Genomic DNA, 27035 nt, shown 5'->3' with positions numbered 1-27035 from the left:
AACGGGCTTGGGAATACGTGCGACTGTGCCAGACTGGAGTTAAGAATGGCTCAGCTAGGTCTAGAGACGCCCACACTTGCACACGATAGAGGTTTCGGACGACCTAATACTACTGTTATTCGTGATTAGACACATTTAGGAATATCCGAGACATTTCTTCTAATGTATAGTGGTAGTGGTTATTATCAATGCATTGAGCACAGTTATGGTGCTCTGCCGAGTTGCTGAACGACCGGGAGAAACCCACAGAAATCCTTACTACACTGAGTATGGGACGGCAAAGAGAGGAGGAGGGTTATGATCTTTTAATGTATATTATATATTTTGAATATCTGTTAGTCACGTGTATGAGTATTAGTTAGGATTTTCTGAATCAGACTAATTTCTGAAGCCGTCGCGTGTTGAGACCCCTGGCATTCCCTCCCCACTTGGTCCGAAGAAGGGGGGAGGGAGGAGGGGAGCACGGCAAGAAATTAGTCTAGTTCCTGGAAATGTGGTCGAGGTAAAATAGAAGGTTAATCATATTTATAGCGCGGTCAATGATTGACGAGTAATGGAAGGTGGAATGGGGCCTGTCAGACTGTCAGAAAATGGAATCAACTGCCACTTTTAGCGGCGGAGGAATTTTTATGCTTTGCTGCGACCGCCACGGAATCCGGAATCTCCCGTTCAATGGATTGTTTTGTTTCCCTTTGTGAAATAATAATAATTCGGTAGTTTTCAGGGGGGATCGTACGATACTAGTAGGATCTAGCATGCATTCCATCGCAGTAGTCCCCTGCACACCCCTTGCAGGTGGCCCCGGACAGGTAGCAGGTGGAAGGAAGCTGCAGGTTTCCATGGAAGTATCTACGTAGTATGTGTATGTATTGTGTGGTACGGGAGTACATACACTAACTTACTAGTAGTTAGTAAAATGGTTACTCGGGATTCATTTGGCAATCAATCAATCAATCGATGCTAAACCCAGATGGTCACTAGTATTCCCACCGTTTTAAAATTAAACCCATTCGATCCTCCACTCGAACCACCTGGACCCTTTGGGCTGTCTCCTCCTCCACAGTCCACACAGTCCAGTCCACACAGACACCAGTCCAGTCCTGTCCATTAATCGTCTTTCCATCGTGCCGTTGATCATTCATTCATTCATTCATTCACTTTCCATTCTTCTCTCTCTCTTCTCTCCACCTCCTCTCTCTTCCTTCTCAATCCTCACCCCTTTCCCCCATTCTTCGATTTCCCTTTTGCTCCTCTAGTCATTTATTTATTTATTTATTTCTGGTTCTATTTTCTCCAACCTACAGACTACACTAGGGATCTCTCCCCCCCCAACCTGCACGAAGCAATTGTTATCCCTGTGAAACATGTCTGCAACCTTTAGGGGGTGGAGACACGCGACCCCCCATTATTTGTTCCAATCCCTTCGCCCTTGTCTGCTCTCTCACCAAATCACCAGCATGCAACTCGTCTGTTTGGTGTTCTGATTCTTTTTCGCTCCCTTCGACTTACCCACTCCTTCTGCGCCGCTACTGCACCTCGTGGATGATTCTCATAACGTATACCGCACTTTCTCCAGAATCCTTTGAATGCACCCCTCCACCCTGGAAAAAAAGAAATAATACCAGGCTAAAAAAGCATAAAACCTGTTTTGTTTGCCCAACTGGTGGGTGACGCCATTGTATTTTTTCTTTTATCCTTCTACACTTTTTCCTGTCGTCTGCACCTCCAATGCGCTTTGCTTTATAAGCCTCGTGGTGAACTGCTGAAACCGCCCTTGCTACAATAAAAAGAAAGAAAGAAGTCTTCCCAGCCATGGCGATGGAGAAGCAGGATCATCAAGTGGTTGCTGGCCAGCATCCGACACCCATGAAATTTTCCCGTTACCGTTCCGTGAGAAAAGCCGCGGCGAAACAGCCACCACCACCGCAATCCTGCCCCCTGCCCCCGCCGCTGCCCATCCCGCCTGTCGCTTCCGCGCCGCCGTCGCATGACCAGCCAGCACTCCCCAATGGCTCCAGCAATGGCTCCAGCTCCGTTCAGAGGAGCATGTCGCGATACCGTCGCCGAGCTCCTACTGCGCAATCTGCCGATGCCGATGCACAACCTCCCATCCCAGCCCCTCCCCCGGCGTATAAAGCGCAAGTCGACCCCAGTGCCAATGGAGGTCCTGTTCACCCGCACTTCCAGGACTCAGAGGGCGCCGAGATGGTGCGAATGCGAAACAAGCTGGCGAGCAAATTAGCCGCGCGAGAGAAGCGGCACCAGGAAAAACCAGAGGATGATGAGGCGGAGCGCGAAAGACATCGACAGAATGCGATGGATCGGCTGACCGGCGGCGAAGCGAAATCAGTGTCTACAACTCATTCAAAACCTGCACCGCGCGATAGGTCGGCCGACAAAGCTGAGGAGTATGCGGTTCGTCGTCCCCATAAGGAATCGGAGCACCGGAAACCCCAAGCAGGATCCGCTTCGGCGAGTCGTCGCGCGAGCATGGAACCGAGGCGCCAGTCGGTCAGCGATGCAGCCAACCCAGCGCATCGCAGAAGTGCGCACGGCGATGCGTCAGCAGTCCCTGCGATTGATACCACGGTGCCTACTCAGTTCCCAGGGATTGATGCGCCTGTGTCGGCTGTCAATGCCCGCGAGCGGCGGGTGCTGGTTCAGTACCGGAAATCATCTGCGCGCATCTGCATCACTCCCTCCACGTCTGCTCGAGACATTGTCGCGACTGCATTGGAGCAGATGGATGCCGGGGTAGACCCAGAAAAGTTTATCCTGATGGAATCGTTCGCTGAGCTGGGACTGGAACGGCCATTGCGCCGCTACGAATACGTGCGGGAGGTGCTGAACTCTTGGACCCACGACGAACAGAACACATTGATTGTCGTCCCTGCAGCTAGTCTGGATGCGCTAACCCTGCTCGATGCGCGGAACGTGTCACTTGGTCCACCCGCGGATGTTACCTACTACATGTACTACTCGCAGCGGCCGCGCAAATGGGATAAACGCTACGTGACCCTCCGGTCCGACGGCCAAGTGACCGTCTCCAAGAAGGAGAATGCCCAAGATGCAACCAACGCTTGCCATCTTTCTGATTTCGACATCTACTCTCCTACCGCCAGCTACCTCGCGAACAATGTCAAGCCGCCCAAAAAGTTCTGCCAGGCTGTCAAGAGCCAGCAAAAATCCAACATGTTCCTCTCGACGGAGAATTTTGTCCATTTCTTCTCGACCAACGACCGCGAGACTGCCGATGGCTGGTACCGGGCCGTCCAAACCTGGCGCAGCTGGTATTTGGTGACGAAGCTGGGGGCAGGCCAGCCGGCGGAAGCAGAAGCCATGCAGCCGGACGAGACCCCATTCAAGCCCTTGCTGAACCCCTTTGAGGAACCAGCCAACGAGGTGAAACCGTCGCAACCCGCGCTAGAACGCGCCAAATCCACAAAGACCAAGGAGCTGTTCTCCCACAAGAAGAGCACCCGCGAGCGCGGGCCTCCACCTACATCGTTCCCCAAGCTTCTCACCGGCGACTCCGACCTCGCTACAGGCTCATCCTCGGATGAAGCCCCCTTCTCAGCATCCGGCCTACTCGGCCGAACCTACACCATGCGCCAACGCGCATTGAAAGAGCGCGAGGAGCAAGAGAAACGAGACAACGAAGAACTCATCAAACAAGGGCTAATCGGCACCATGGGCTCCCGCCACCCCAGCCGCACCAACACCATGACATCCAGTCACGGCCCAGACCCCAACCTCATGCGACGCACGCAATCCATGAAAAACAAACCCCTCGTCGACCTAACCCCGGTCTACCAAGAGCCCCCACAACACATCCGCAAAGGCCGCGGCATTGCCGTGGAACCAGGACTGCCCCTAATCGACGCCGCCACGGGGCCCGAAGCCCCAGGCGGAATTCAAATACCCTCCGCCACCACCTGGCGAAGACCGCAGGTGCCGCCTGAACCGCCCATGCCGGAGGTCCGCACCCGCAATCGGTCCAATACTGCCCGCAGCGTCAACAACCAACAGCGATATCATCATACCGCTCCGACCACGCCAACCGACGGGGAGAATCTGCGCAGCCAAGACGGCCCGTTCATCCCTAACAGTTTGTTGGCACGATCTACACCGCACCAGAATATCCAAGGGTCTCCGGTCGGCCATGGCGTGGCAACGGGGGATCGCAATGCCGCGAAACCGATGTTGGATATGTCGCCGGACAACCCGTTCGCAGAGGGGAGTTTGTTGCGGGGGTTGTGAGGGTTGGATGACTACAGCTGTAAGCTGATTTACGATTACGATCGCATTGGATTGAGCAGGGCGTTATTTCTTTGTTTGTTTACTCTCGTATTGTTTGTGTTGGCTTGGCTTACTTTTGTCATTGGATTGACACTTCTTTTGTCTCTTCTTCTCTCTTCTTACTTTCTACCCCTATTCCCACTTTGTTTGTCTGTTTATGCTTGTTTGCTTGAGTCAGTCACATTAGGTGGATTGATACTATCCCCTTTTGAGCGTGTGCTTTCAGCAAAAGTAGAGATACCTTTAAGCTTGGCATAAGCTATTGATTTTGCGGATGACGGCGTACATCCACATTCTTTATTTCACTTGTAGAGAAGTAACTTGGACACAATCGTATCTCAGAACCCTCGTAACCGACCAATAGACGAAAGAGGAAAACTATAAGTAGTTATCGATGAAGCCAAGTTAGATCCTTCGGTGCCCTTACTGAATGACCAATGACCAACATTGTAACTACGTAATGAATAATTAGACCGTATGAAGTGATATACCCAGTAATATCTATCTATTCTAATTAGTACATCATCTTTTGTATGCAATACATAAAATCCACCCACTTAGAACCCCCAAGTCACATATGTATACCTGAGTACATAGTATCAAACCCATCTTCATCCCCGACATCTCCCCTCTCACCATAAGATTGTTCTCTACTATAACCCTCAGGTTTTTGCATCCACACACAAAGATAGGACCAGAGCGATGCCGACACAACAACACCACATACCACAACTACTTATCTATGATCCATCGAAGTTGTCCCCGACACTACTACCCTAAGACCACTTCGCGCATTGAAATGCTCTTGACACACATCGAAAGGAATGGTAGTATATCATCGAGAGCTGTTCCACTTCAATCATCCGGGTCCACGCAACTGAATAAATCCCTTGATCCATCGGAGACTTTCATCAGGAGGGTACAATCCGAGCTGGAATGAAAAGCAAACCACGCAGAGAATGTAGTTCTGGATCAGTCATGAAGTGACTGATGTATATATCACATATCTTCCATCCAGAAACGGTGTTTTGATAGTAAGTAGTCAGATCATCCGCAAGTACAAATCCGTTTGGACCATCAATTCCCCGGACTCTCAGTGTAAAGTTCACCCGTGCTGGTAAAATAACAATAGAACAGGTCACGACAGTAGGGCAGAGGGTGGCTGTGTATTTGGAAAAGATTGATCATGAGTGGGCTTGTTATATACCACATACCAAATCCAAATCCAGGAACCAGGAACCAGGAAGCCAGAATAATGTTTCCAATTCTGCCTTCCCTATGGTAAGGGTTTCGTCAATCTTGGAGTGTCCAAAGAGGGGGGGGGGGGGGGGTGGGGAATTAATACTAGCAGCAAAATGTAAAAATAAGGGTTTTAGAAGTAGGAAAAGAAGTGCAAATAAATCGGGTTCTTCTCCAGGATAAGTAGTAGTGATATCCAACCGTCATAATATTTCGAGCCACGTTTCATCACCCATGCTCTTAACTCACAAGATGGGGGAAAGATCGTAAGGAAAGATGGTATCAGAGATGCTGAAGGGGCATAGACAGAATCTTCCCCTGTATCTGCCGGAGTATATCTTATATCCCTCAGTGGTGTCTGGTAATGTTGCTTTATCCGTCTCTTCTCATATACCAGCTGGTTCTATACCACTTCCATGCCTTTGCAGTTCTTCATCATGATGAATTGATGGTCCGGAGTTTGGCCTCATCCTAAACACGAAATAGGTATTATGCGAGACTTCCTGCAGCGCTTTGTTTGACCTGGGTGCTCGAAAAGACCACATTTGATCCTTGACGAGTATGTCCGCCAGCTGTTGCGCGGAAAGGTTGTCGTTGGTTTGACACCTTTTCCACCTGATATACACAGTTCCTTTCTCATGAGTAGCTATGCAATATGCTCTTCTCCTCTCCTTGCAACTCTCCCATCATCAACGCTGCTATTTCGCAAGTCGGATCAAAGAAGAAGAAAATATGTCATCACTCATGAGGTGATGAGACCCGGAGGATGTAAGATGTAGGCATTCTCGCAGCAATGACCATTTTCTGTATTCTCGTTGGGCAATCTGAGAACGAATGTTCTTCCCAGTCTTATGCAGACCAGTCTTTTTCGACAGGAATGTCGATTCGCTGTCTTTGGTTTATCCTCTCACCATAACCCCATCACCTTGTGTTGCTTCTTGTCATATATTAATTGTCTGCAGACTGGCCCAGAGCTATACCTTTTATGAAAATATATCCGCTGCTGTCTACTGCAATAGAAGAGGACGGTAGAGGTTTGAACAATATTCCCCGTGCATGGAAAGGATGTACACACCCCCACCCATACACAGAGCCAACCGTCTATCTCGTAGTCAAGGAAGGGCATTTCCGAAAGACTTATTTGGTCAAGCTCGGTTGGCTCAGTAGACACATCGTGAGAACTGTCTTATATGCCCCGAAGCATCATGGCTTTGAAGTGTATCAGGCCTGGATTTCCATCTTCAACACATATGCACAGCCAATTAGCAGTATCGTCCAGACATCCTCGGAGATCACACGCAGCCAGACCATAACTCATTATCATCCATCTGAGATAAGAACGAAATAAAAGCTAATTGGTCATGCTCTGCCGTCTTGGGACACAAGAAGAAAGTTCCGAGAGCACTTGAATTTTGAGATCCAAATACGACTGAAATCCGTGCTGGCGGACGGCGTACAGCCGCATCTGGGTGCCAACCGTGGTGTCTTCTGCATCACCCAGGAACTCGTCTGGCGGAGTCGTCGAACCTATCATCGGGTCCAAGGATTAGTGGTTCGAACGGAGGGATCGGACGAGCCTGGTTAAGCTGAGAAGATCATAGCTTGAGGTTTCTTGGGGCGTTGGTTTGACATCTTCTCAAATCAAACAGACAATGGATCAGCGATCCTGTCCAAGGTACTCAGAGCATAGACACACAGCCCGTCATCTTTATCGTGTCTTCCAGACAAAAAAAACGAGACGATTGAACTCCTCATGTTGTTTCACTCAGGTGGCACACACATGATATTGAGTACCAAAAGGTCAGGTCTTGTGGGTGTATTGGGCCATTGGATTGGCGCCTAAACTTATACACACAGTCTAAGAGGAGCTTGAACCATGATACTCTGAGGCGCTTCGTGATTCGTTCCGCCGTCTCTCATTTGGTGTTGCTTCACCATTTTGCAATAAAAGGTCGTGTGTTGCAACAAACTCGACACTTTCTGCGAGTCGAATGCTCTGTAGCAGGAGTGTGTATTCGCTGGTAGCGTAGGGTGAACTGGAGTGCGAACTTTGAAAAGACGAAGCGTGATTTGGTCCCAGGATAGGCTGAATGGAGTAGTTTGAAATGGTTAGACGACCAGTGGATGCAAGGACGCTCGTGCCATGCGATTAGCATGTGCTGTTGGGATAGAATACGATAGCAGCAGCCATTAAAGTTCACCGGCAACGCATGGATACTGTTTGATCCATGGTCTACCAGTGGAGGGTCATTCAGAATGCGCTTCCGACCCATACATTATGGCAAACCCGCCAACGAAGCCAGCCTTTGGCAACGAAGCCAGATCACTGCAACATCATCATCCAGCTATGTACTAGCTCGCATAAAGCCGTCAGCCTTTGGTAATGGTTTACCAAAGCAATCAGCTCTGATGCCTCTTGCATCGTGACTTTGGAGTGTTCTAGAGCCCCTTGCAAAACATTTGCCCTCGCTTGATGGTTACGCCAGGACCTGTGCTCAAACTGCCCATCTGTTCTCTTCCAGGTTGAGGCACACTCCTTCTGTCGGTTCCGATAATGGTTGGGGTTCTTCTCGGTTATTGCGTCTTATCGACCATCCATCATCAGACGGAGCAAACTTCCGTGCTCCGGATCTGAGAATGCGGGCATTTTATTATCGTGGATTTCTGCATCTAGCATACCGCAAGAGCAGGCCCCGGGGTTGCTGCTGTTCTCACGCCCTCTGGTGAGGAAATAGGGAACTCGCACAAGATCCGTATTCTTGTCCTGGACATGTTCGTCATCGCGCCGAAAGGAAACCCGGTGAGGAGCAATGGTTTCTCACGTTTCACTGTTTCCATGGGCCATCTGGTTAGCAGGTGAGTGAGCATTGAGCGCGATACAGTAACGTACTTGTAGTTCCGAAGTCAACTCTGATAATTCTATATCTCGGCAAAAGTTCGAGGCTTCTGGAGAGTGTGCCCCGCATATTGAAGAAGTGTCCGGCTTTCTAGGTTGCGGCATCGTATGATACAGACGGTACTGCTCTTGCGCCTTCGTGGTTATAGCCGGTGAAGTTAATGCAATCATCCGTCATCTGAATAAAGGCCACGCCGGACTCCCGGGGTGCCACTGTCGATCGAGGTGCCAGGACCGCTTAGGAAGCGTGGGTTGCTGGTCAACTCTACAGCCTTCGACTTGAGTGGCTTCATGGCGTAGAACCCCATGAACGCCGAGTTCATTTCATCCACAATACTATTGCGTCAAATTAATTTCGACTAAGTATACCGTTAGCTGTGTCGCATTCTGAATGTATCGTCTGTTAGGAAAGCTGGAAGACGAACCACATGAGGAACTTGCTGCGTTGTGGCCCCAAGTGAGTTCTTTTTGGCCAGATACAGGAGCTTTCATCCAGAGTAGCAACGAACTTTGTCTTTCTAGAGGACACTTCGTGCAGCTGCAGCCTTGTCAGTAATGTCTATATAAGTCAAGGATGTAGATATGGAGGTGTACTTACCAGCCGCCCTCTCATCTCACGAAACAGCATACAACAGGGCCCGAGTTTTTTGAGTTCAGTGATAGAGAATATAGATGCCTTTCTCAGTATTGGTAAAATGAAGAAGACAGTCCTGAGGGTTCTGTGTTGTTACTGAACAGGTCTATCCACCAATGGTATCTAATGAGTCTGGAGAATATTGTTGTCAGGACATAAAGCTGACAGTCCGAGATTCATCGACGATGGTTGGAACTTTTAAGGCATTCTGCCAGATCCATACGGTTTCTTTCGACGTGATCAGCTTCCCATAAAGTGAGCAAAGAACTTGCAGTCTTACCGGCGTTGCCCAACCCAATATCCACTTCGCCGTTGCTATGTGCTAGCATTCTCTCTCCAAGATCACACACAGTCGTACTCTCAGCCAACCAACAGAACTGAACACAGACATAGCCAATTTCGGAGATGTCACCCAAGAAGAGGAACAACACCATCGTTCCTCCGCCTACATCACAAACGTAACTAGACGTCCCACCGCAATAACTTCAAAGCACATGATTGAGTTCCTGAACATGTAGCACCGGCCATTCATAATCATGCAGGTTAAGTGCAAGCTACATCCGTTCAGAAGCATAGGACAACCACTAGCTTGACCGACGACCCAAAATGTTCAACCCAAGCCATAGGCAGCCGCGATGTCTGGTGAGGCATGACTCGCTGCAGCGAACGGTAGTTCCCCCGATATGTTGCCCCAGGTACATGCAAGAAGACATATTTAGCGGATGCCTACGCCACGGGCGCATCGGGTTCGCTGTTACTGTCACTACCAGGGGAATTGACGGTAGGGATCAGAGCAGTGAGGATCGTAACGCAGTAACTTCACTGGACCCCATGGACATAAAGATGACCGAGGAACAGTAGCTCAAGAGGACCGGTGCATCCGCATGAATACAGCTGACTTTGGAGTCCACATAACGCAGAACGAAATCCAACGTACCTGACTTGTCAGTGTCGCTTCGTCAAAAGTTGACTCGATGTTCTCTCGGCAGCCCTAGTCAACCTCGAGCGGCGCAGGGGAGCAGACTGTATCCGGCGAAATACAACAAGCTCAGTTGAGTTGTGTCTAGGTCAATCGGTTCTGTAGTCGCGCCACGCCACAGGGAAGATAGCAGAGTGCATTGAGCATCCAGATGTATCCCAAGCAAACACTGTGGCAAGGCCACAATGTTATTACGCCACAGGCTCATTGAGAAAGACAACCGAGACGGCGTCAAGCGTTATTTGATGTAGGACGATGCCCTCTGTAAAGAAGAAGACATGGTGTGCCTGCTCGGCGTTTTCTACAGACAAGGACTTGGTAGAGTCGCCTGATGTTTTCAATGCCCCAACAGCATTGGGGTTTTTAAGGATTCGTGATTGCAGAAAAGCCACACTGCCAATGCACGAAGAACAGTGATGTCAGTTGTTGAACCCCATAGCTTGATGTACCTGTCTATGACAGATTGTTAATCTGCGTTTCCTGAATTGGACGGGTATGAACTCACCATGTTGGAAGACATCTCATATTCAGATCAATTTCTGTATCATGCGTGGAACACGCCATTATCAGGTTTTGTCCATATCTTGGCTCTTCTCATGCGAACAACCCCACCCACTGCAGCTGCTATGGGCTCTGAAATCATGATGAAGGATAGGAAAGAGAATAAGAGAAAGGTATACATATATAGCAATGTTGGCTCTCAATTTTGGTAAACGAAATGGAATTAGGAGATTGGGGAGCAATCAGTAATCAAGCAGTATATAAAACAAGAACATGACGTGGGTAATGTGTCCGAACAGAGGGTTGACATCAAGCTCCACGACGGACAATGCGTGAACCAGGGCCTCATCACACTGTGCACGCAACTACCACCTTGATATACATGCTGGGTGCAATCAAAGTTCCGTCTGGCTGAACGTGAAGAAAAGCAAATGATGAGAGACAATGACTGTCCATCACAATGGACCGAGAAGTTGTGGGAATTGAGCAATCGAAAATGGCACCCTTAGAAGTAAAGACGGAGTAAAACTGCTCGCCATTGATATTAAGACCTGCTTGAACACCGGGTCCAAGTGTGCCACTCCCGATATCTCTCCAGAAGTCTGATTCTGCCATCAACCCTAGCTACTGAGCCTTAGCCATTGTGCTAATTTCCACACCAGAGCTGCAATATCGAGGCCGCTGCCCTGCCTGCTGGCAGCTTCAAGACATCCACCAAGCTCGCATGAGGGAGAGCGAGGAATGGTGGAGCAATTGTCGGCAGATCTACATAGTATAGAAATTGTGCCACGATGCGTATGTCGCCGATGGCTTCAAACAAACATGTATAACGCGAGTTTCATCAACAAGGAGAGAATAATAAATCAGAGAATCATGGTATATAATATATAGACGATGAGAAATAAGAAGAGAAGTGACTTGGAGACAATCATTCTCCAAGATGAAGCCATCCATATATATACACATCCAACACAGCTTCATCCACCATAACTCTTTAACAAAACCTTCATCAAAATCATCATCCCAGCATCCCCAAACCCAACAGATCAGTCCAGAATAATAATGAGACCACTCTCCCTCCCACCAAAGCAAACAAAACTCATGCACCACGACCAGGCCCCAAGGCCACACACACACACAAAATCTCAACCCAACATCTCACCAACAAACAAAATCAACCTCCACCACGCAGCACCAACCACGACAAGGATCCCCCCAGTCCACCCATCAGATCACACCTGTCAGAAACGGCCAGTTTGCCCCTGCAGCTAAACCAGAGTAGACTAGACTAGACTAGCTGCAGCTTGTCCCATCCTTCCCTGTGTCCCCGACAGGGATGGCAGCGCCACACAACAAACAGATGTCTCAGACACGGAGAATTGCAGCATGTGTCCTGTCCGTGCTCAGTGACAGTGGAAATGACAGCTTGGCTAGCTTGAATGCAGAATTTGAGCCATAAAATTTTTTCTCCCACATTGTGTGTTAAATCAACCAGTATGTGGGTGATTTGTTTGTTTCAGTTGGGTGGCAATGGTAATGTGCACAGTAATGTGGAAGTAGTAAATTAAATTCTTCGGGTGAAATTACCGAGAAATTTGAATTGTTCCACAATTGAGTTTAGGTGCGGTCCGCAGGATTGGTATGTTATGTTATGTTTGTTTTGTTGCCGGGGCTTCTTAACGGGGTGAGCATTTTTGCTTTTTGTGGCTGATTGAGATGGGGATGGGGATGGGGAATGTTGAAGGGGAGGGATAAGGATAAGGAATATGTCACCCCTTCCAGTAACTCCTATTGTTGACATTCTCATCCGAGACGCTTCATTTTCCCTACAGACATTCTACTCTTATTTGAAAAGAAAGTTCAGTCTCAATATGTATATATTAAATCGCAATATAAAACATTACGAATTAACGTAATTAGCTAAATACAATCGAACGCAGGTATCATCATGCAAATAATACCGAGTCCATTTCTGGACCGCCGGTAGAATGTATGTATGTATGTATAGAAGAAAGAATGAAATTAAGCCACAACAGGCCACCCATCGGTCCAGGTGAGCGTGTTCCAGCCGAACTGGTAATCGTCGACAGCCAGGCCAATGTTCTTGTCGGCATAGTGGTAGTAGACGACGATACCGTGGCTGGTGGTGTTGATGATACCCCTGCAATTGATCGCTGTTAGCATGCTTTCCGTTTGATGTGCGACAAGCCACAAAGACAGGGGAGAAATGATAAGGGGCAACTTACTGTCCACCAGGGCCGTAGACATAGTCGTGGCTGGCCAGAACGGTGGTTCCACCGCTGTTAAGGCATGAAACGCCGTCCTTGTCGACCTGCAGGTGATATTAGCACTTACTTTATTTCTTTGAATATTGATGTTTAGGTATGGCACTTACAAAGTTGCCCGTTCCAGTCTTGGATCGGCAAACGACAATGCGGTACTCGTCGCCCTGGGCAGGCAGGGAGGTCGTGTATCCCTGAGCCTTGCCGGACGAGAAGGTGAGGTAGTAGTAGCCTCCGTACTCGTACATGTAAGAAGCCTCGATGGCGTGGTTACCCGATGCGTTGTAGGCCAAGTTGGTGGGGCTGCTGCTGCTGGCGGTAAGGGAGTCGGCCATCTCCACCTGGTAGAGGCCTTGCCAGTAGGAGCCGAACTGGAGGTAGGGAGTGCTGCCAATGGTGATCCAGTTGGGGTCAATGGCGTTGTAGGGAGTAGACGACGACGAGGTGACACCGATCTCGCCATGGTCGGTCCAGGAGTCGGCTTCCAGGGTGGTGGAGGTTGCAACTCCAATGGTGGAATCCCGGCTGCCCAGAGTAGAGCTAGCATAGTACATGTAGTAGGTGCCATCTACGTAGTGTACGTCCGGAGCCTGCAGGAATGTTAGAACTGCAGATGGCAGGGGTCATGTCAAGGGGCTGTCAGTTGTCATACCCAAAGGTTGGAGGCATTGCCCACTGAAACGATAGATCCGTCAGGCAGTGCATACCCGAGATCAGTCCAGGGACCAGTGATTGCGCTGGCAGAGGAGATATGGATGCCACCTCCTGTCGAGAAACGAAAGTAGGTTCCGTCCGACACACGGCGAATGACATTGGGGTCGTGAGCCCAGCAGGTTCCCGAGCATGCACCCGGGTCTGAGTAGGCGTTGACCAACGCTACACAAAGAAGCAAGACAAACGAAAGCATAGCGGAAAGGGGGAATCCTCCAAAATGGAAAAGAAGAAAAAGGAAGAGGAGGGTAAAGGGGAATGGAGGAGTAGAAAGGAATTGCTGTTTTCAATTTAGCCAGGATACATTGTCAGTCGAGGGAAGGGCCCTTTATGTACAAATAGTTCGGCCGGTATACATCGGGCCTGTCAGTACAATGCTTGCAGAAAAGGTAGTAGCCTTGCAAGTAAGGGCCACGCTAGAGATCCAGCTGAGCTTACGCATGCATTGACCTTCGGGTCATTCTCGTAAATGAGGTAGACTAAAGTCGAGCGATAGTAGGTGTCGACTCCCTTGCTGCAGCGGCCCAAACCAATCACGCCTTCGGAAATAGCTTTAACTTTAGTCGAAGCGACTAGTTGTTAGTGACGACAGTGCTCCATGGGATGTAGTATATGGCTCATTTCTAATGCCGATTGTTTGCATCGACGTGGAGCCCGTGGCTGAATGCCCGGATGGATCCAGGGCAGGGTTGGGAACCGGCCAGACCTAATCCGTCGGTTACGGGGGGGAGGAAAATCAGGCAACGGAACAAAGCCACTATCAGAGAGAGAGAGAGCCACCAAGACAACTGCAAGATTTCCCCCGCGTTCGTCGTAGCGAGGAACTGAAAAAGCAAATACAAAATAATGCATAATAAAAAAAATACCAAAAAAGAAGTAAAAAAATAACTAGAAGAAAATATTACGGGCTAGGCAAAGTTTAGGGTATATCCTTAATGTTAGGCACCTGATCGATCGGCTGGTCTTCATCACATTACCCTTTTGGGACCCCATGACTCCTCAGGCTCGCTGCATCCGAGAAGTGGTTGACCTCGGATTTCGGGTCTCGAAGAAGCAAGAATCTACTTGGACCATTCAGGAGAGGCCCCTGGATGAGTGGGTTGGTTGGTCCCAAGTAAACGAGGCAATAAATGGACCTTACTATAAATTTTGGGTACAGTGGTTATCCTCGGGCCGCCTCACCCGTGTCAACTCTTAACACGGACAAGAATGTGTGGCTTCAATCAAGTAGTAAACAAAGTACTACTATCAGCCTCTTAGTCTGCCCTGGCAGTCCTTCCCCCCTCTCCCCTTTCACCATCATAGCGTCATCCATTCATTCCCGGCCACATCCTCACCCCCACAAATGCTTGGCCTGACGTGTCAATCAAAGCGCGCTATAGGCATGGTGTGAGTGAGTAAGAGAGAGTGTGTGTGCCAAAGGCCACAACTTGGAGGTAAAGCAACCGGGCTCTCCGCACCCGGTGATTGGATGTGTGCATACAGATGACGGGCTGAAGGGGAGATTTGGTCGGGTTAGTCTCCTTAGTCTCGCCCAGAGCTCGGCCTAGTGGGCGCCTCCCAGGCATTTCGGAAGGCCATCGGTCGATCATGGACCTCCCTACCCAATAGGACTCGGTCATCCAGTTGGAGTCCGTGAGCATGGGCGGAACCACCTCGAAGCTTGCCATTTACATCGGGATGTCGTGATGGGGATCCCCAGATCTGATGATTCATGGGGGTCATCTAGTCTGTCGACTAACAGCAGTAGCGTCTTGTCACTACTTCGCTGCTAGACTATCTCGAGGATCCTCCGATCAATGTCTCCGCTTGCTAAAGACAACCGCAGTACGGAGTAGATGAAGAATGAGTGCCGTTGGAGACGACAATAAGTTGTTGCTACCACGTCGAAGCCAACTCCGCCTCCCCCCTTGCATGTTACCATCAGGATTACTCCATCCACTGCTTGGGTATTTCTGCATCTGTTGGATCAATCTAAGTGAATTAATTGCACAGCCGTCGACTAAGATTCTGTCGCTCAACATTGCTGGAAAACTCGCAGCCTTGCGATCCCCATTATGTAATCCGGGGGGTTCCCCTCCTCTTGGTTCTCCTCCTCTTCCCGAATGCCGTCCCAGTGGTTGCAGTTGCCATGTGCCGAGACTGACCGGATTTTGAGATCAGACGGTACCATGATCGTCTCACGAGGAGAGTTGTGGGAGTTGTGGTGGTGCTCCTGAGATGGCCAGTCGGTTGATGGTGCGACCTGCGCTAAGGATGTCGTGACTGGTCCAAGTCATGGCGGATGGGGGAAAATAGAGAGGAGAGAACGCGATGATAGCAAGCAACACGGAACCTGGTCTATATGCGCAAGAATTATTAATGTTTGCTGGGTTGTCAGATTCGAACAAAGAACCAAGACTAGCGAAGCGATATTTTCTTTTCTTTTCTTTTTTTTCTTTTCCTTTGGTTTTTGTTCTGGAGGATCCGCTCTCGTGTTTTTTCTCTGCTAATTGCTGCAAGGAGGCCCAGGAAGAAGTAATGATGACCGCATGCAGCTACGAAGAAGACTAGTACTGACGGAGAACTTCTCACCGAATCTCACGGAGTCAGACCGGATTGCGGTGAACAACGCATTGCGATACTTGATTATCTGCGATGCGGAAATTACCCAAGTGCCTTAATGGTGGTGACTATTCCCCATCGCAAGCAGGAGTTGCAACGATAAGTACGGATTGCGTCTTCTGGAGGATCTCCCACTCGTTCCAGGGACGGCAGCGGATGGGACGCTTTTCCGCGGTGGATAATGGCCGTTCCTCCATTACATGCATGGACCTTTTCTCATATGATAGTGTCGCGGTGGAGAACTGTGGAGGGTGGGTTTTAGCTATTCTCCGAAAACAACATCGGCGGTATGGCTTGCGGATGGGCGCAGTTGGGCTTATTGTGTTTGCGTTTCCGGAGATTTCCCTTTCAGGAGAAAGAGGGGAGAACTTTGAAGAGAGAGAGAGAGAGAGAGAGAGAGTTAAAGGGGTGAGTAAAAGGCAGAAAAGAATTGGACATGTTTTCGATTTGACTTTACAAGAGACTTCGCAGCGATCTTGTTTTTGGGGCGTAACAATCGATCGACGGGATCGGAGATGGCTGAGCCTGAGCCACGGTAGTATTCTGCTGCTGATGCGTAACGCGACCACCCAGATTGCTGCCGGAGTTAACTGGCATCCATGCTATGTCCGCCCTGGAGTAGAGAACGGCTATCTCACCCGCAATCAGCTGAAGTATACAGACCAGATATCAAGTCTTTTCAATGTTGTTCGTATAAACTACAACGTAACTAGTTTAACTATTCCCCCATCCTTTTCTAAACCAGCCACGGCGTAAGCCATCCGCCCTTCGTGGCCATACTAACCTGTCACACGACACAACATCAAGCAAGACAGATAGCCCGATCCAACAAACCCCAAGAAACAGAACATACAACAGAACAATCATCAACCAATAACTAACCCCAGACCACAATACCTCCTGATCAACCAATACACACAACATCACCTAATTCATCTATTTTAAGCACACACAGCACAGACACTCAAGCAAGGGACACATCAATTACTCGAACTCAACTGTCACTTTCCACGAACCCCTATCAAAGTATACCATATCAACCATCCGATCCGATCCACCACACATAACCAGTACACAAGAATAGAACTCTCCTATCCATGGTACTACGTCCAAAGATGAAAGACAAGTCTCATGCATCCTGCAGGGGTAAATGAGATCTCTCACCACCACCAAAAGCCAAGTCAAGTAAGTAATCTGCAGACAGAGGTCGACACGCGTCCAACACATGGTTGTGGCTCCTTCAAGCTTCTTTTACCCCTGACGATGAAAACCTTGAGGGAGGCGCGTTCCTGCAGTAGTTGTTTGTCTGTGGCTGCTGTACGTAACGTAAGAGATGACTAGATAGGAGAGATGGTACCTGGCAGGTAGGTAGGGTGGTGATGAGCAGTGGCGAATCCAGTAGATCATAAGCAGTATACCTGTTATATTGTATGTATATCATAGCTTTTCTACCTCATACGATGAAGCAGATGCCTAACAGAGACACATACAGTACTCCAAACTCTCTAGTTGCTAAAACATCAGCAAGGAGTGAGTATACACCCACTCCCCTATACAACCAAGCCCAATATCTCTTCCCCATCGCCACCTCAAAACAACCACCCAAATACCCAATATCCACAAAAGAATACATCAATACCCACTTCAAATACAACCCCCAATTCTACCACCCTCATTATACCCAATACACCCCCAAAATACCTTCTGGTGAGTCCCCGATGCCAACCGGACCGCGATGACGCGTCCCCCGTCGACACATCACGAATCAGGTTCCCAGGGCCAAAAATAAGCAAATATGATACGGGGATAAATATATCTTGCAGATGTAACCTTATTATTATTATAATTTTATTTTGTGATTTGTTTGCTTGTTCCATGGTTTGGGTTTTTTACATAAGTAGATCTTTTGTGTTGGTTTAATTATCTTATAGTTCTGTATCCGGATTTGTCGGGTTCGGGTCGGGATAACTATTTTCTGTATACCGTATGCATGAGTGGATAGCTACTATTGGGGAGTTGCATGTGTTAGTGGGTATGGTTTGATTAAGGTGCAATTTGTTGTATAGTGTTTTTTATTGTGTTAGTAGTGTGTATTGTGTGATGACTGTGGAGTAGGTCCTTAGATTTTGATGGATAGTTTGTGGATATTGTTGATAGTTTGTAATGAATGCAGGATTTTTAATATAATGAATGTATGATGATGATCGAGGAAAGAGTAGTATGTTCAATACTCATTTTAGCTTAATTTTGTTTTTTTAGTACTTACATTGTGAAGCATTGTGTTTGCCGTGAAGCTGGTCGCTATGTTGTTTGAAGAGAAACGTTTGGATAAGGCTTGGATGTATACTATAAAGTTGAACAAATTTACTGTAGATTTGGGTGAAGGAGGCTTAAGTGTGTATTTCATTATATAACATGGACCAATCCGATGAAAATACCTTTCCAGCCTTACTATATTGCTCTTACAACTGCTCTCCCGTCTAAACTCGACGCTACCTACATTGTCTAGCGTATATCTCGAGCACTTAACAAAGAAAACCCCATTTCCCCAACATTATTTCATTATCTCAAACCTGGCCCCGAATATTCCCATGTTCACTACAGTTTCATCAAGCAAGATGCAGTGACTTCCACCTACAGTACTACTTCGTCCCCCATCCCCCCAGTAAAAGCCATACTAGCGATTCCCAGCCGAAACAATAAGCCTTGAATCATGGAAATTGATACCAGGATACAACGATCATCATACTCGGACACTAACTGTCAGACTTGGTTTGGTTATCCATCACGCCATATGCAAAGCCGATCAACTCAGCTGCCGTGATTGCATGTTCATGCATGCAGGTATGCATCATCGAATACTTTCTAACTAGCAACAGCTTTAAGAAAAAAGCTTTTCCTTCTCGATATCTAATCCTCCCTATTAATTCCCAGTCAAAGAAAATGCATGTATGAACTCCGCATGGACACTAGTAATGTAATAGTGGGATATCTACATAATATGGCGGTGTATGAACGGGGACATGTTCTTTCAGCATGTACCTTATAGTCTATCTGCATGAACGCATGTTCTTCTTCAGTGCTATAGCCTTTGATTGTAATTTTATCAGTCCATTTAGTTAGCTTACTGACTGGGGAGAGTATCGAGGCTAATTAACTCTGAACGTCAGGGAGATTGAACAGGTATCAATCAGCACTAGTCCCGGATCAACGGACCCAAAGAGACACGTGGGAAGTATAACTACTATCAAGGTAAGCTCCTGCTTAGGCTTAGTGGATTCATTTAGCTAGGATTTATTCAGCTAATAAAAAAGTATAGCATGTCTTGCTATAAGTGGCTGAATAAAGAGGTCTAGTAGGACCGCTACTGTGAGCAGTATAGTGAAGGGTGGTCATAATCATTTCTTGATTTCAACTACAAATCTGTCTAGAGATATATATTATATTTATGCTACATAATCAGAAGTAGTTTTTCATTCTTGTGTTTAGTATGTACTCAGTTGTTTCGAAAGGAAATGTGGTTCAGATTCGAGTTGTGTTTTCTGGCTTCCCATCAGCATGACCGACAATGGTCAATAGTCGCCTTGTATGCTGTCATTGCTATGCAAGAGTAACTGCGTCTCATAGTCACGACACAACGAGATTTTCCCAGCTCACATTTGTTTGTAATTAGCTTGTCTATGTCTTGGTGTCATCAAGTTATTGCGACTCCCGGCTGAAGATAGGGCTTATACCCTCAGCAAATGCTAGTGTTGACTTTAGATGTGCCATATTGAACATCACATGGCTCTCTGGCTGGGTGAGAAGTCGTCCGGATGCTCTATGTTTGTTTCATTACCAGATGAAGATAGGGCAACGATGGTGTATACCGACTGGTTGTTACATGACAAAGCGTACCTGTTTATATCGCAATATCAATTGTTAGAATAATATTCATATTGAACATTCGTAACTGTCATGTTTCCCTCTCTATCTATCCAGGACAACCGCCATTTGGGTCATTCGCATCAGCCATTACCTCGTTCTCGAGACAAAACTATAAACGTAGCAAACAAAGAAACGAACACAACAAATTTCTATACCCAGCCAACTATCTAACTAGCCTGATATACTTTGAAGCTTGCAAACTCCCAGTACGCCTGAGTAAAGTTGCCAGGGTTGCTGCGAACAAAGCTTTCGCATGTGCCCGGGCAGTGATACTGTTCCGTATAGAATGCCTTGTTACCACCGAGCTGTCCGCAGAGATCAATGTTGGCAATTATACTTTGATTTTTGAAGTGAGATGGTATATCGCAATGAGTGTTGGGAAAGTCAGCCAATGCAGTCCCCCATGTCGATGGGTCTGGCGTGCCGCTCGAGTTCGAAATGTCGTCGGGAATGGAATCGCGTGAGAAAAACCAAGCTCGGATTCCGGCATCCCGTAGCTCCAGAGCGTAAACCTTTTGCCGTCAATATCATGCATTGTATGACTCATGCGTAATAAAAAGAGACTTACCCCGCCGCCATTTTCATTCATTTCTTGTCCGTACGTTCTTGGCGAGCCTTGTACGCCACATCCAGCATTGCTATGCGTGCTATTGTCGCAGGTCACGTAATTTGGCGTACCGGTCTCCTTGCGCTTGACATTCATCTTACAACCGCTGGTTGTATGCAATGTAACGGCATTTCCCTCGGTGGCCAGGTTATTCGTCTCAACTACGTCGATCTCCCCGTTCTCGGGCCAATTGTAGGTATCAGTTAACCACAGTGCTGGCCACAGGCCACAGCCGTAAGGCGTGTGGATGATGTCGAAGATGAATAGTCCACTATCGTAACTTGTTTTTGATTCCAGACGCACAGACTGTCTCCCTTTGGTTGCATTCTTGTTGGATGTATCCACCTTGAGCACAACGGAGTCTTCGCCAACATAGGTCAGATTCAACGAGTTTGATGTTGACTGATTGACATATCTAGACAGCGTTAGTTGATACCAATGAGTCAAGGATTGGGATAACCATACTGGACAAACCCATCAGTGGGGTCCTCGTCGGAGTAGTAATTGAACCGATCAAAAAACGAGTTGCCCGAATACGTATCCACCAGCTTGTAATCGAGCTTGGAATAGTCAGGATAGCTTTTCTTTTTCGTCCCTTCGACTGCACCAACGACGACCGCAATGATGATGACAATAATGACGGCTGCGATGATCAACTTTTTTCGTAGCGACCAGCCGCGAGGGTCGTACCAGGAATACTGAGCGACCGTCTGCTGTGGAGGTATAAACTGTCCGGATCCTGGCGGAGGGGGTGGCCCTGCATGACCGAGATCATCGTCTAATTTGGGAAGCTGACTGGTGGCGCCGCCATACCTGCTGTATTCAGTGCCAGGTGTATAGTACTGCTTATCGGCCATGATGGCCAAAGCTTATCGGATAGACAAAAAGGAAGAAAGCGATATAATCTAGTAAAACGATGTGTATCCAACTATCTTCCCAGTAACGAATGTATGTAGCTAGTAGAATTGACAACGAGAGAGTTGAGGAGATGAAGATGAAGTTGCCGGGCGGGATGGTGTCATAAAGATCTGCGAGTCAGACTGGCGTTACCTTAACGATCATGGCCTGATTAGGCAATCAGCAGTCGCAACCGGGAAGTAATCTTGGAGCAATTCTATATGCGGAGGTTGCGTCCCCAACTGTACAATATGTTGAGAGGAAGACGGGAACACCAAGTTCAGGTCCAAACAATGAGATGGCTGGTTTTAGGAGATAACTCTGACTGTCTCTGCAACTCAATGCTGGATCATCGATAGGCAAGGAACCATTGCGTTGTCTGGGATCTTTCCAGAACCAGCAGCGTATGTTCTGTTTGCACAGTCCCTGACGACGCTTGTCTCAGTTGGGAAAGTGACCCCTGGACCCTGTCCAGCAGCTTAGTCACCGCCATGACAGACACTTGAGAAGTTGCTATAACATATAGCAGCTGTGAAAAAAAAGGCATTCTGGTTGAAATGATTATATAGAACTGCTTCTAGCTCATGAGGTGGGAATGCCATGGCGACCTGTCATCTGTTCTAAATTTAGAGACACGGGCGGCCCCAACAGTGAGCCGAGACTGAAGTGCAGCCAAATGAGGGGAACATGAAACAAGCCATCTGTGGACAGAGATACAAAGACTATTATGAGAGATGCTAGACATGACAAAGCTATAATATGATGCAGTCTATGACATTGTACTCAGTAGAAAAAATCAATCATAATAATAATCTTCAATTAGAGCCAGAGTTTGAACATTCATGATTACCGACCCCAAAAAGCACATATGACAATAGCGCGCCCGCTGTCAGCCTGATAAACCCAACATTTGATCTGTGATCAGCATCGCACATAAAAAAGAATCATCTCCCAAAATTCCTCAGCTACGCCATTCCTATCCCATCGTAAATCCCGCCAAGCGAACCTGCACCCAATAGCGCCATGCAGCCCAATCTAGCGTTCACCAAGGCCAAGCATAGTGCGAAATGACTAACAACATCGCTAGTGCCTCTGGAAAATACACCTTGAACCGTCGTGGACTCCAACCCTCATCGTACGGCAGACGCTCTTCGCCAAAAACAGCCCGTACATAGTCATCCGGAATGCCCTTCGTGACACCCTTCCCAAAGACACTTCGCAGTGCTGCCACTTCAGAACACGCAACGTAGTGTTCGAACTTGCCGAATTGCAGGTGTGGATTGTCCCTCTGCTGCTCATCATATCGGACCTTTCGATACCTTCCCATTATTGTGGTGTGAAACCTGCCTCCCTTCGCGGTTCGAAGGAACTGTTTGTATAGGTCAGGGTCTAGGTGGATGCAGTCGCCCAATGCGCGGTCTTGACGGGTGATCGAGACGTCGTGTTCTAATGCATGAGGACGGCCGACTTGATCGAGGTTGAGCACGGGAATCCCGTATTGATTCACTTGGCCTGGATCGCGTAGCCCAACTTTGGAGCTTCCTGGTGGTCCGTGGTTTGGGTCGTCGGAGTGGACTTGGAAGACGCGGCTTACGAGAACAGAGGCTAAGTCTAAGCCTAATCCGACATATCGAATGGCTGATTTCAGCTCGGCGGCGGTGATGGATTTCCCGTCGCGCGCGATATAGCCATGGTTGGCAAGGGAGTTAAGGACCGGACACGGAGAACGTAGGTCGTCTGGTCCTGCGGGATGGTAATGGCCCTTCTGGAGCTCCATTTTCAAGGATGAGGAGCGAAGAATGAGAGGAAATAGACGGGCATGCTTGCTTTCTATATGCATCATCATGACGGGAGGGGCCTGCAATGGTCAGCCTAGGCTGGGGAACGGGTGACTGCGGCGCCTCGATCACGAGCATGGCGGCCCCTGGAATACGACCTCCTTCAAGCCAGGATTACATTCACGCATCAACCCTGGCAGTCCAGTCAAGGTCAGCTGGATCTATTATACACTCATCTATGGTAACATCTGTTGGAGAACCCCAGCATGTATCTTCAGGTGCATCTATCAACAAACTCTTCAAGCATCTTGTTCAGCTCGTTCTCCCTCTCCCAGCCCAGCATATGGCCGCTGCCTTCAAAAACCTTCCATTGGATCCCATCACCGATCTCCTCGCGTATTATTTCCCCATGGCGAAACGTCAGCATCAAGTCTCTAGTGCCATGGCACACGAAGATCCGCTCCCTCCCCACTTGATCTCCCAGAGATTTGAGCTGCTCCGCTGACTTGTGATGGAAATAGCAAGCCAGCACCTGCATCATGAATCCTTTCTTCGTATGCGCTTCGGTGTCCGCACGCTTATGCAGCATACCAGCAGCAAACCGATCACGCTTGGTAGGAAAGTTCATCGCTGGGTCCTCGTACTCCGTATCTGGTTCGGCCAGGAAGTCCTCGGGGAAGAGACTCCTTGCCATCCTCTCGAGCTCTATGTCGACATGGCGGGGAATGAACATGCCCGCCCGTTCACGCAAGTTTTCGAGGAACGGACCTGTCCGAACCAATCGCGGAGCGGTACACCAGAGGGTCAGGCTCAATAAGCGATCGGGAATGAGCATTCCAATTTCTTGGGCGATCATACCACCCATGCTAGCACCGATGACATGGATCGATCGTTTCGGCGGAGCAGCAAGGTCGATCCAGCCCAGCGAGGCGACCAGGTCCACCACATCGCGAGCCATCTCGGATGTGGAGTAATAGGCGACCGGCTTATCCGACCGGCCAACTCCGCGGTTGTCAAAGACCAGACATGTATATTTGGAAGCGTGCTGGTGACCAAAGTATTTGGTCTGACGCCTCCAGTCCTTAAGCGTTGCATTGAGACCCATTACCCACTGCGACCCATGTCAGTACTACGGCACATGGGGGTCATGGAATATGCTCATACTTACCACGAGCTTCACGGGGCCAGTGCCATGGATCTCATAGTTGATGTTCAAGGGCCCTCCTCGCCTGTTTTGCGCCACGGTACATGATCCAGACGTTGTGGCGGAAAGGTCATAATTGATGGTGTTGTATGCGGAATGCTTGATGACTTCCTCGGCAAGGAGTGGTGCCATGTCTTCTAATTCTATCGGAGGTCTAAGATGGGAGAGTTGTGATTTAGAAATGGTGACCAGAGGATGTGGGCGTGGACCATGTCAAACTGGGCAGCTCCTCACATGTGCCGAATCTCTTTTCTTGGCAGGAGTCATCCGAGGCCGCCGTGTGATCCATTCTGTTCCTGTCGATGATCTCACTTCCCGCTTTGGGGTTGCTTGTGTTACCCATCATCTGACTGGCGTCATCCTCGATGAGATATGTGCGGGGGATTTCTTTCACCTACAATACATACATTTCAGTCCGTTGCATCCGTATGGCTGGAATAACGTAAGTGCGACGATGGCAGACACGGCTCTATGGCATTGACGTGCAATCTGGCTCTCAATAATCTACACCCAGGCAGCTACAGAACTCATATATGCCTGGCTTTTAAATTCTTTATAGAAGGTACTGACCAATACCTCGGCTTGAGCTTCTTGATGTCACTTTTTTGTGGCGTCTTAACCTTGACGAGCGATACTGAACTTCTAAGAATGTCAACTAGGGAATGAGCCAAACCAAATAGAATTAGGAACTTTTGATTACAACATAAACCATTTTATTCATTCATTAATTCATTCCAGCTAAGCATCGTACTAATCAATATATGAGTAGAAAATGCAGTGCAGCGGAGATCTTTTAATTTCGTAACGTTATCACAGCTTATCAGTCCAGCTTCGACTCCAACACCATGCGGGGGTGTCACTGACCCACCATCTCCAACTCGACAATTGCTTAACATCCCCTCTACTCCCTGGTATCCCCACGAAGCATCAAGGAATACACACAATTATTTAAAACCACAATGGCACCAACTCGCCGCGTCGCCGTCATTCAATGGAACATCAAAGTACACAATGCCTCTCCTCCACCCCGAATCTCCCCTCAGTCTAACAACAACCCCAGGACCTCGCCATCGACGAGAACCACCAAACAGCATGCACCTACATCCGTGATGCCGCATCAAAAGGTGCCGAACTGGCCGTTCTTCCAGAGTACTATACCCCCTCCCTATCTCCCTCCTCAATTACACACACTCATTCACAATCCCAAAACCTAGATACCACCTAACCGGCTGGGCCCCCTCCAACCCAACCTGGACTGCCCTCGCCTCGCAAACAACCCCCTACCTCGAAGCATACCAATCTCTTGCCCGTGAACTCAACATCTGCATTGTCCCCGGCACCATAGTCGAACACCATGGCCCTTCCCCGAACGCACAAGAACAAGAACAACCACTCCTCTACAACACGGCCTACTTCATCTCCAACGACGGGAGTATCCTCGGCCACTACCGCAAGAAGAACATCTGGCACCCTGAACGTCCCTACCTCACCTCTTCCGGGAGTGATCCACATGAAGTGTTCGATACGCCGATCGGCAAGGTAGGGTTGCTCATTTGCTGGGATTTGGCGTTTCCGGAGGCGTTCCGGGAATTAATCTGTAATGGGGCGGAGATTGTGATTATACCCACTTATTGTAAGATCCAATCCATCTTCCCATTAAATACCAGATGGTTCTATATGCTGATTATATCACGAATGACTAGGGAGCAAATACGACGCCTCCCCCGCTGCCCTTCAACACAACCCCAACTCTGAGGCACTATTCCTTGAAACGACGCTCACGGCGCGATGCTTTGAGAATACCTGCGGGATTATCTTCGCTAATGTGGCGAGGGGAAAGGAAGACGAGAGTGATCGGTTCTTGGGTCTGTCGAGGGTATGTTTGCCCATTGTGGGGACTGTGGGTGCTATGGGGGATGAGGAGGGCGTGTTGGTGGTGGATATGGACATGGGGGTGGTGAGGATTGCGGAGGAGAATTATCGTGTTAGGGAGGATTTGGCTAAGGAGGGGTGGTATTATACGTATCGGCATCAGAGGTGATTCATGTAAATAGGATTATAGTATAGACAGAGATGAAACATGTTTATTTCTCCAGATACAGCGTCCATTTCCTTTCGTTCTTGCTTGCTTGCTTCTTCGAGCGAAGTAGTGCTTCTGAATAGTTTCAATCTTTTCACCTGTGACTGCTTAATCGACTGTGTCCTGAGGGAGTAACGTTCCGTGATCTTGTCTCCTAGCAAATAAAGGTAGAGGCGGCATTTGGCGGATGGAAGATTATTGGTGCTCGGCACGAATATATTACTGTTCTGGTGATTTCATGTCGAGGGACATTGCATAAGATGGATATATATAGATATTCGAGCTGGTGTAATACATCCTGGTGGCCATTGTCAGAGACTGAGTGAACTCAGCGGGAGATGGCTGATTCACTTACCTATGTGCCATGCCATGTCAGCCAGTATTACGTCGATACAGT

General features: G+C 48.4%; 7 protein-coding genes across 7 annotated transcripts; 2 read left to right on the top strand and 5 right to left on the bottom strand.

The window, feature by feature from the left end:
• Positions 1-1477: 1477 nt before the first annotated feature.
• Positions 1478-4409, top strand: BO88DRAFT_264926 (uncharacterized protein). Its single transcript, XM_025702306.1, has one exon. It carries the CDS (start codon positions 1813-1815, stop codon positions 4258-4260), a length of 2448 nt encoding a protein of 815 aa, XP_025564220.1. The 5' UTR covers positions 1478-1812; the 3' UTR covers positions 4261-4409.
• An 8161-nt stretch (positions 4410-12570) lies between these two features.
• On the bottom strand, positions 12571-13789 carry BO88DRAFT_386420 (arabinan endo-1,5-alpha-L-arabinosidase; the record flags this gene model as incomplete). Its single annotated transcript, XM_025704784.1, has 4 exons — positions 13483-13789; positions 12944-13420; positions 12795-12880; positions 12571-12709 (listed from the first exon to the last, which is right to left on the bottom strand). The coding sequence occupies exons 1-4, from the start codon at positions 13735-13737 to the stop codon at positions 12571-12573; spliced, it is 957 nt and encodes a 318-aa protein (XP_025564219.1). The 5' UTR covers positions 13738-13789.
• A 3195-nt stretch (positions 13790-16984) lies between these two features.
• On the bottom strand, positions 16985-17474 carry BO88DRAFT_404041 (uncharacterized protein). Its single transcript, XM_025706515.1, has one exon. The coding sequence runs from the start codon at positions 17370-17372 to the stop codon at positions 17130-17132; it is 243 nt and encodes an 80-aa protein (XP_025564218.1). The 5' UTR covers positions 17373-17474; the 3' UTR covers positions 16985-17129.
• A 2765-nt stretch (positions 17475-20239) lies between these two features.
• Positions 20240-21536, bottom strand: BO88DRAFT_337979 (glycoside hydrolase family 16 protein; the record flags this gene model as incomplete). Its single annotated transcript, XM_025702962.1, has 3 exons — positions 20240-20584; positions 20641-21094; positions 21145-21536. 3 exons carry the CDS (start codon positions 21534-21536, stop codon positions 20240-20242), a joined length of 1191 nt encoding a protein of 396 aa, XP_025564217.1.
• A 1082-nt stretch (positions 21537-22618) lies between these two features.
• Positions 22619-23353, bottom strand: BO88DRAFT_414157 (putative peroxidase; the record flags this gene model as incomplete). The annotated part of the gene is made up of 1 exon (XM_025708157.1): positions 22619-23353. One exon carries the CDS (start codon positions 23351-23353, stop codon positions 22619-22621), a length of 735 nt encoding a protein of 244 aa, XP_025564216.1.
• A 275-nt stretch (positions 23354-23628) lies between these two features.
• On the bottom strand, positions 23629-25155 carry BO88DRAFT_480824 (alpha/beta fold hydrolase; the record flags this gene model as incomplete). The annotated part of the gene is made up of 2 exons (XM_025712168.1): positions 24523-25155; positions 23629-24465 (listed from the first exon to the last, which is right to left on the bottom strand). The coding sequence occupies exons 1-2, from the start codon at positions 24688-24690 to the stop codon at positions 23629-23631; spliced, it is 1005 nt and encodes a 334-aa protein (XP_025564215.1). The 5' UTR covers positions 24691-25155.
• A 299-nt stretch (positions 25156-25454) lies between these two features.
• BO88DRAFT_404038 (carbon-nitrogen hydrolase family protein) lies at positions 25455-26611 on the top strand. Its single transcript, XM_025706514.1, has 4 exons — positions 25455-25562; positions 25619-25707; positions 25773-26191; positions 26262-26611. The coding sequence occupies exons 1-4, from the start codon at positions 25518-25520 to the stop codon at positions 26597-26599; spliced, it is 891 nt and encodes a 296-aa protein (XP_025564214.1). The 5' UTR covers positions 25455-25517; the 3' UTR covers positions 26600-26611.
• Positions 26612-27035: the final 424 nt, after the last annotated feature.

Source organism: Aspergillus vadensis (assembly GCF_003184925.1).
Source record: "Aspergillus vadensis CBS 113365 unplaced genomic scaffold BO88scaffold_8, whole genome shotgun sequence".
Taxonomy (NCBI): domain Eukaryota; kingdom Fungi; phylum Ascomycota; class Eurotiomycetes; order Eurotiales; family Aspergillaceae; genus Aspergillus; species Aspergillus vadensis.
Note: the sequence above shows the minus strand (reverse complement) of the source record. Positions and strands in the feature narration are given on the sequence as shown.

What these genes read in the sequence shown, in the direction of transcription:
- BO88DRAFT_264926 (XM_025702306.1), top strand. Translation starts at nt 1,813, where the DNA reads ATGGCGATGGAGAAGCAGGATCATCAAGTGGTTGCTGGCCAGCATCCG.
- BO88DRAFT_404038 (XM_025706514.1), top strand. Translation starts at nt 25,518, where the DNA reads ATGGCACCAACTCGCCGCGTCGCCGTCATTCAATGGAACATCAAA. An exon ending in GAACTGGCCGTTCTTCCAGA is followed by an intron (nt 25,708 to 25,772) that starts GTACTATACCCC and finishes CCCAAAACCTAG; the next exon opens with ATACCACCTAACCGGCTGGG. An exon ending in TGTGATTATACCCACTTATT is followed by an intron (nt 26,192 to 26,261) that starts GTAAGATCCAAT and finishes ACGAATGACTAG; the next exon opens with GGAGCAAATACGACGCCTCC.
- BO88DRAFT_404041 (XM_025706515.1), bottom strand. Translation starts at nt 17,372, where the DNA reads ATGTGTTGGACGCGTGTCGACCTCTGTCTGCAGATTACTTACTTGACT.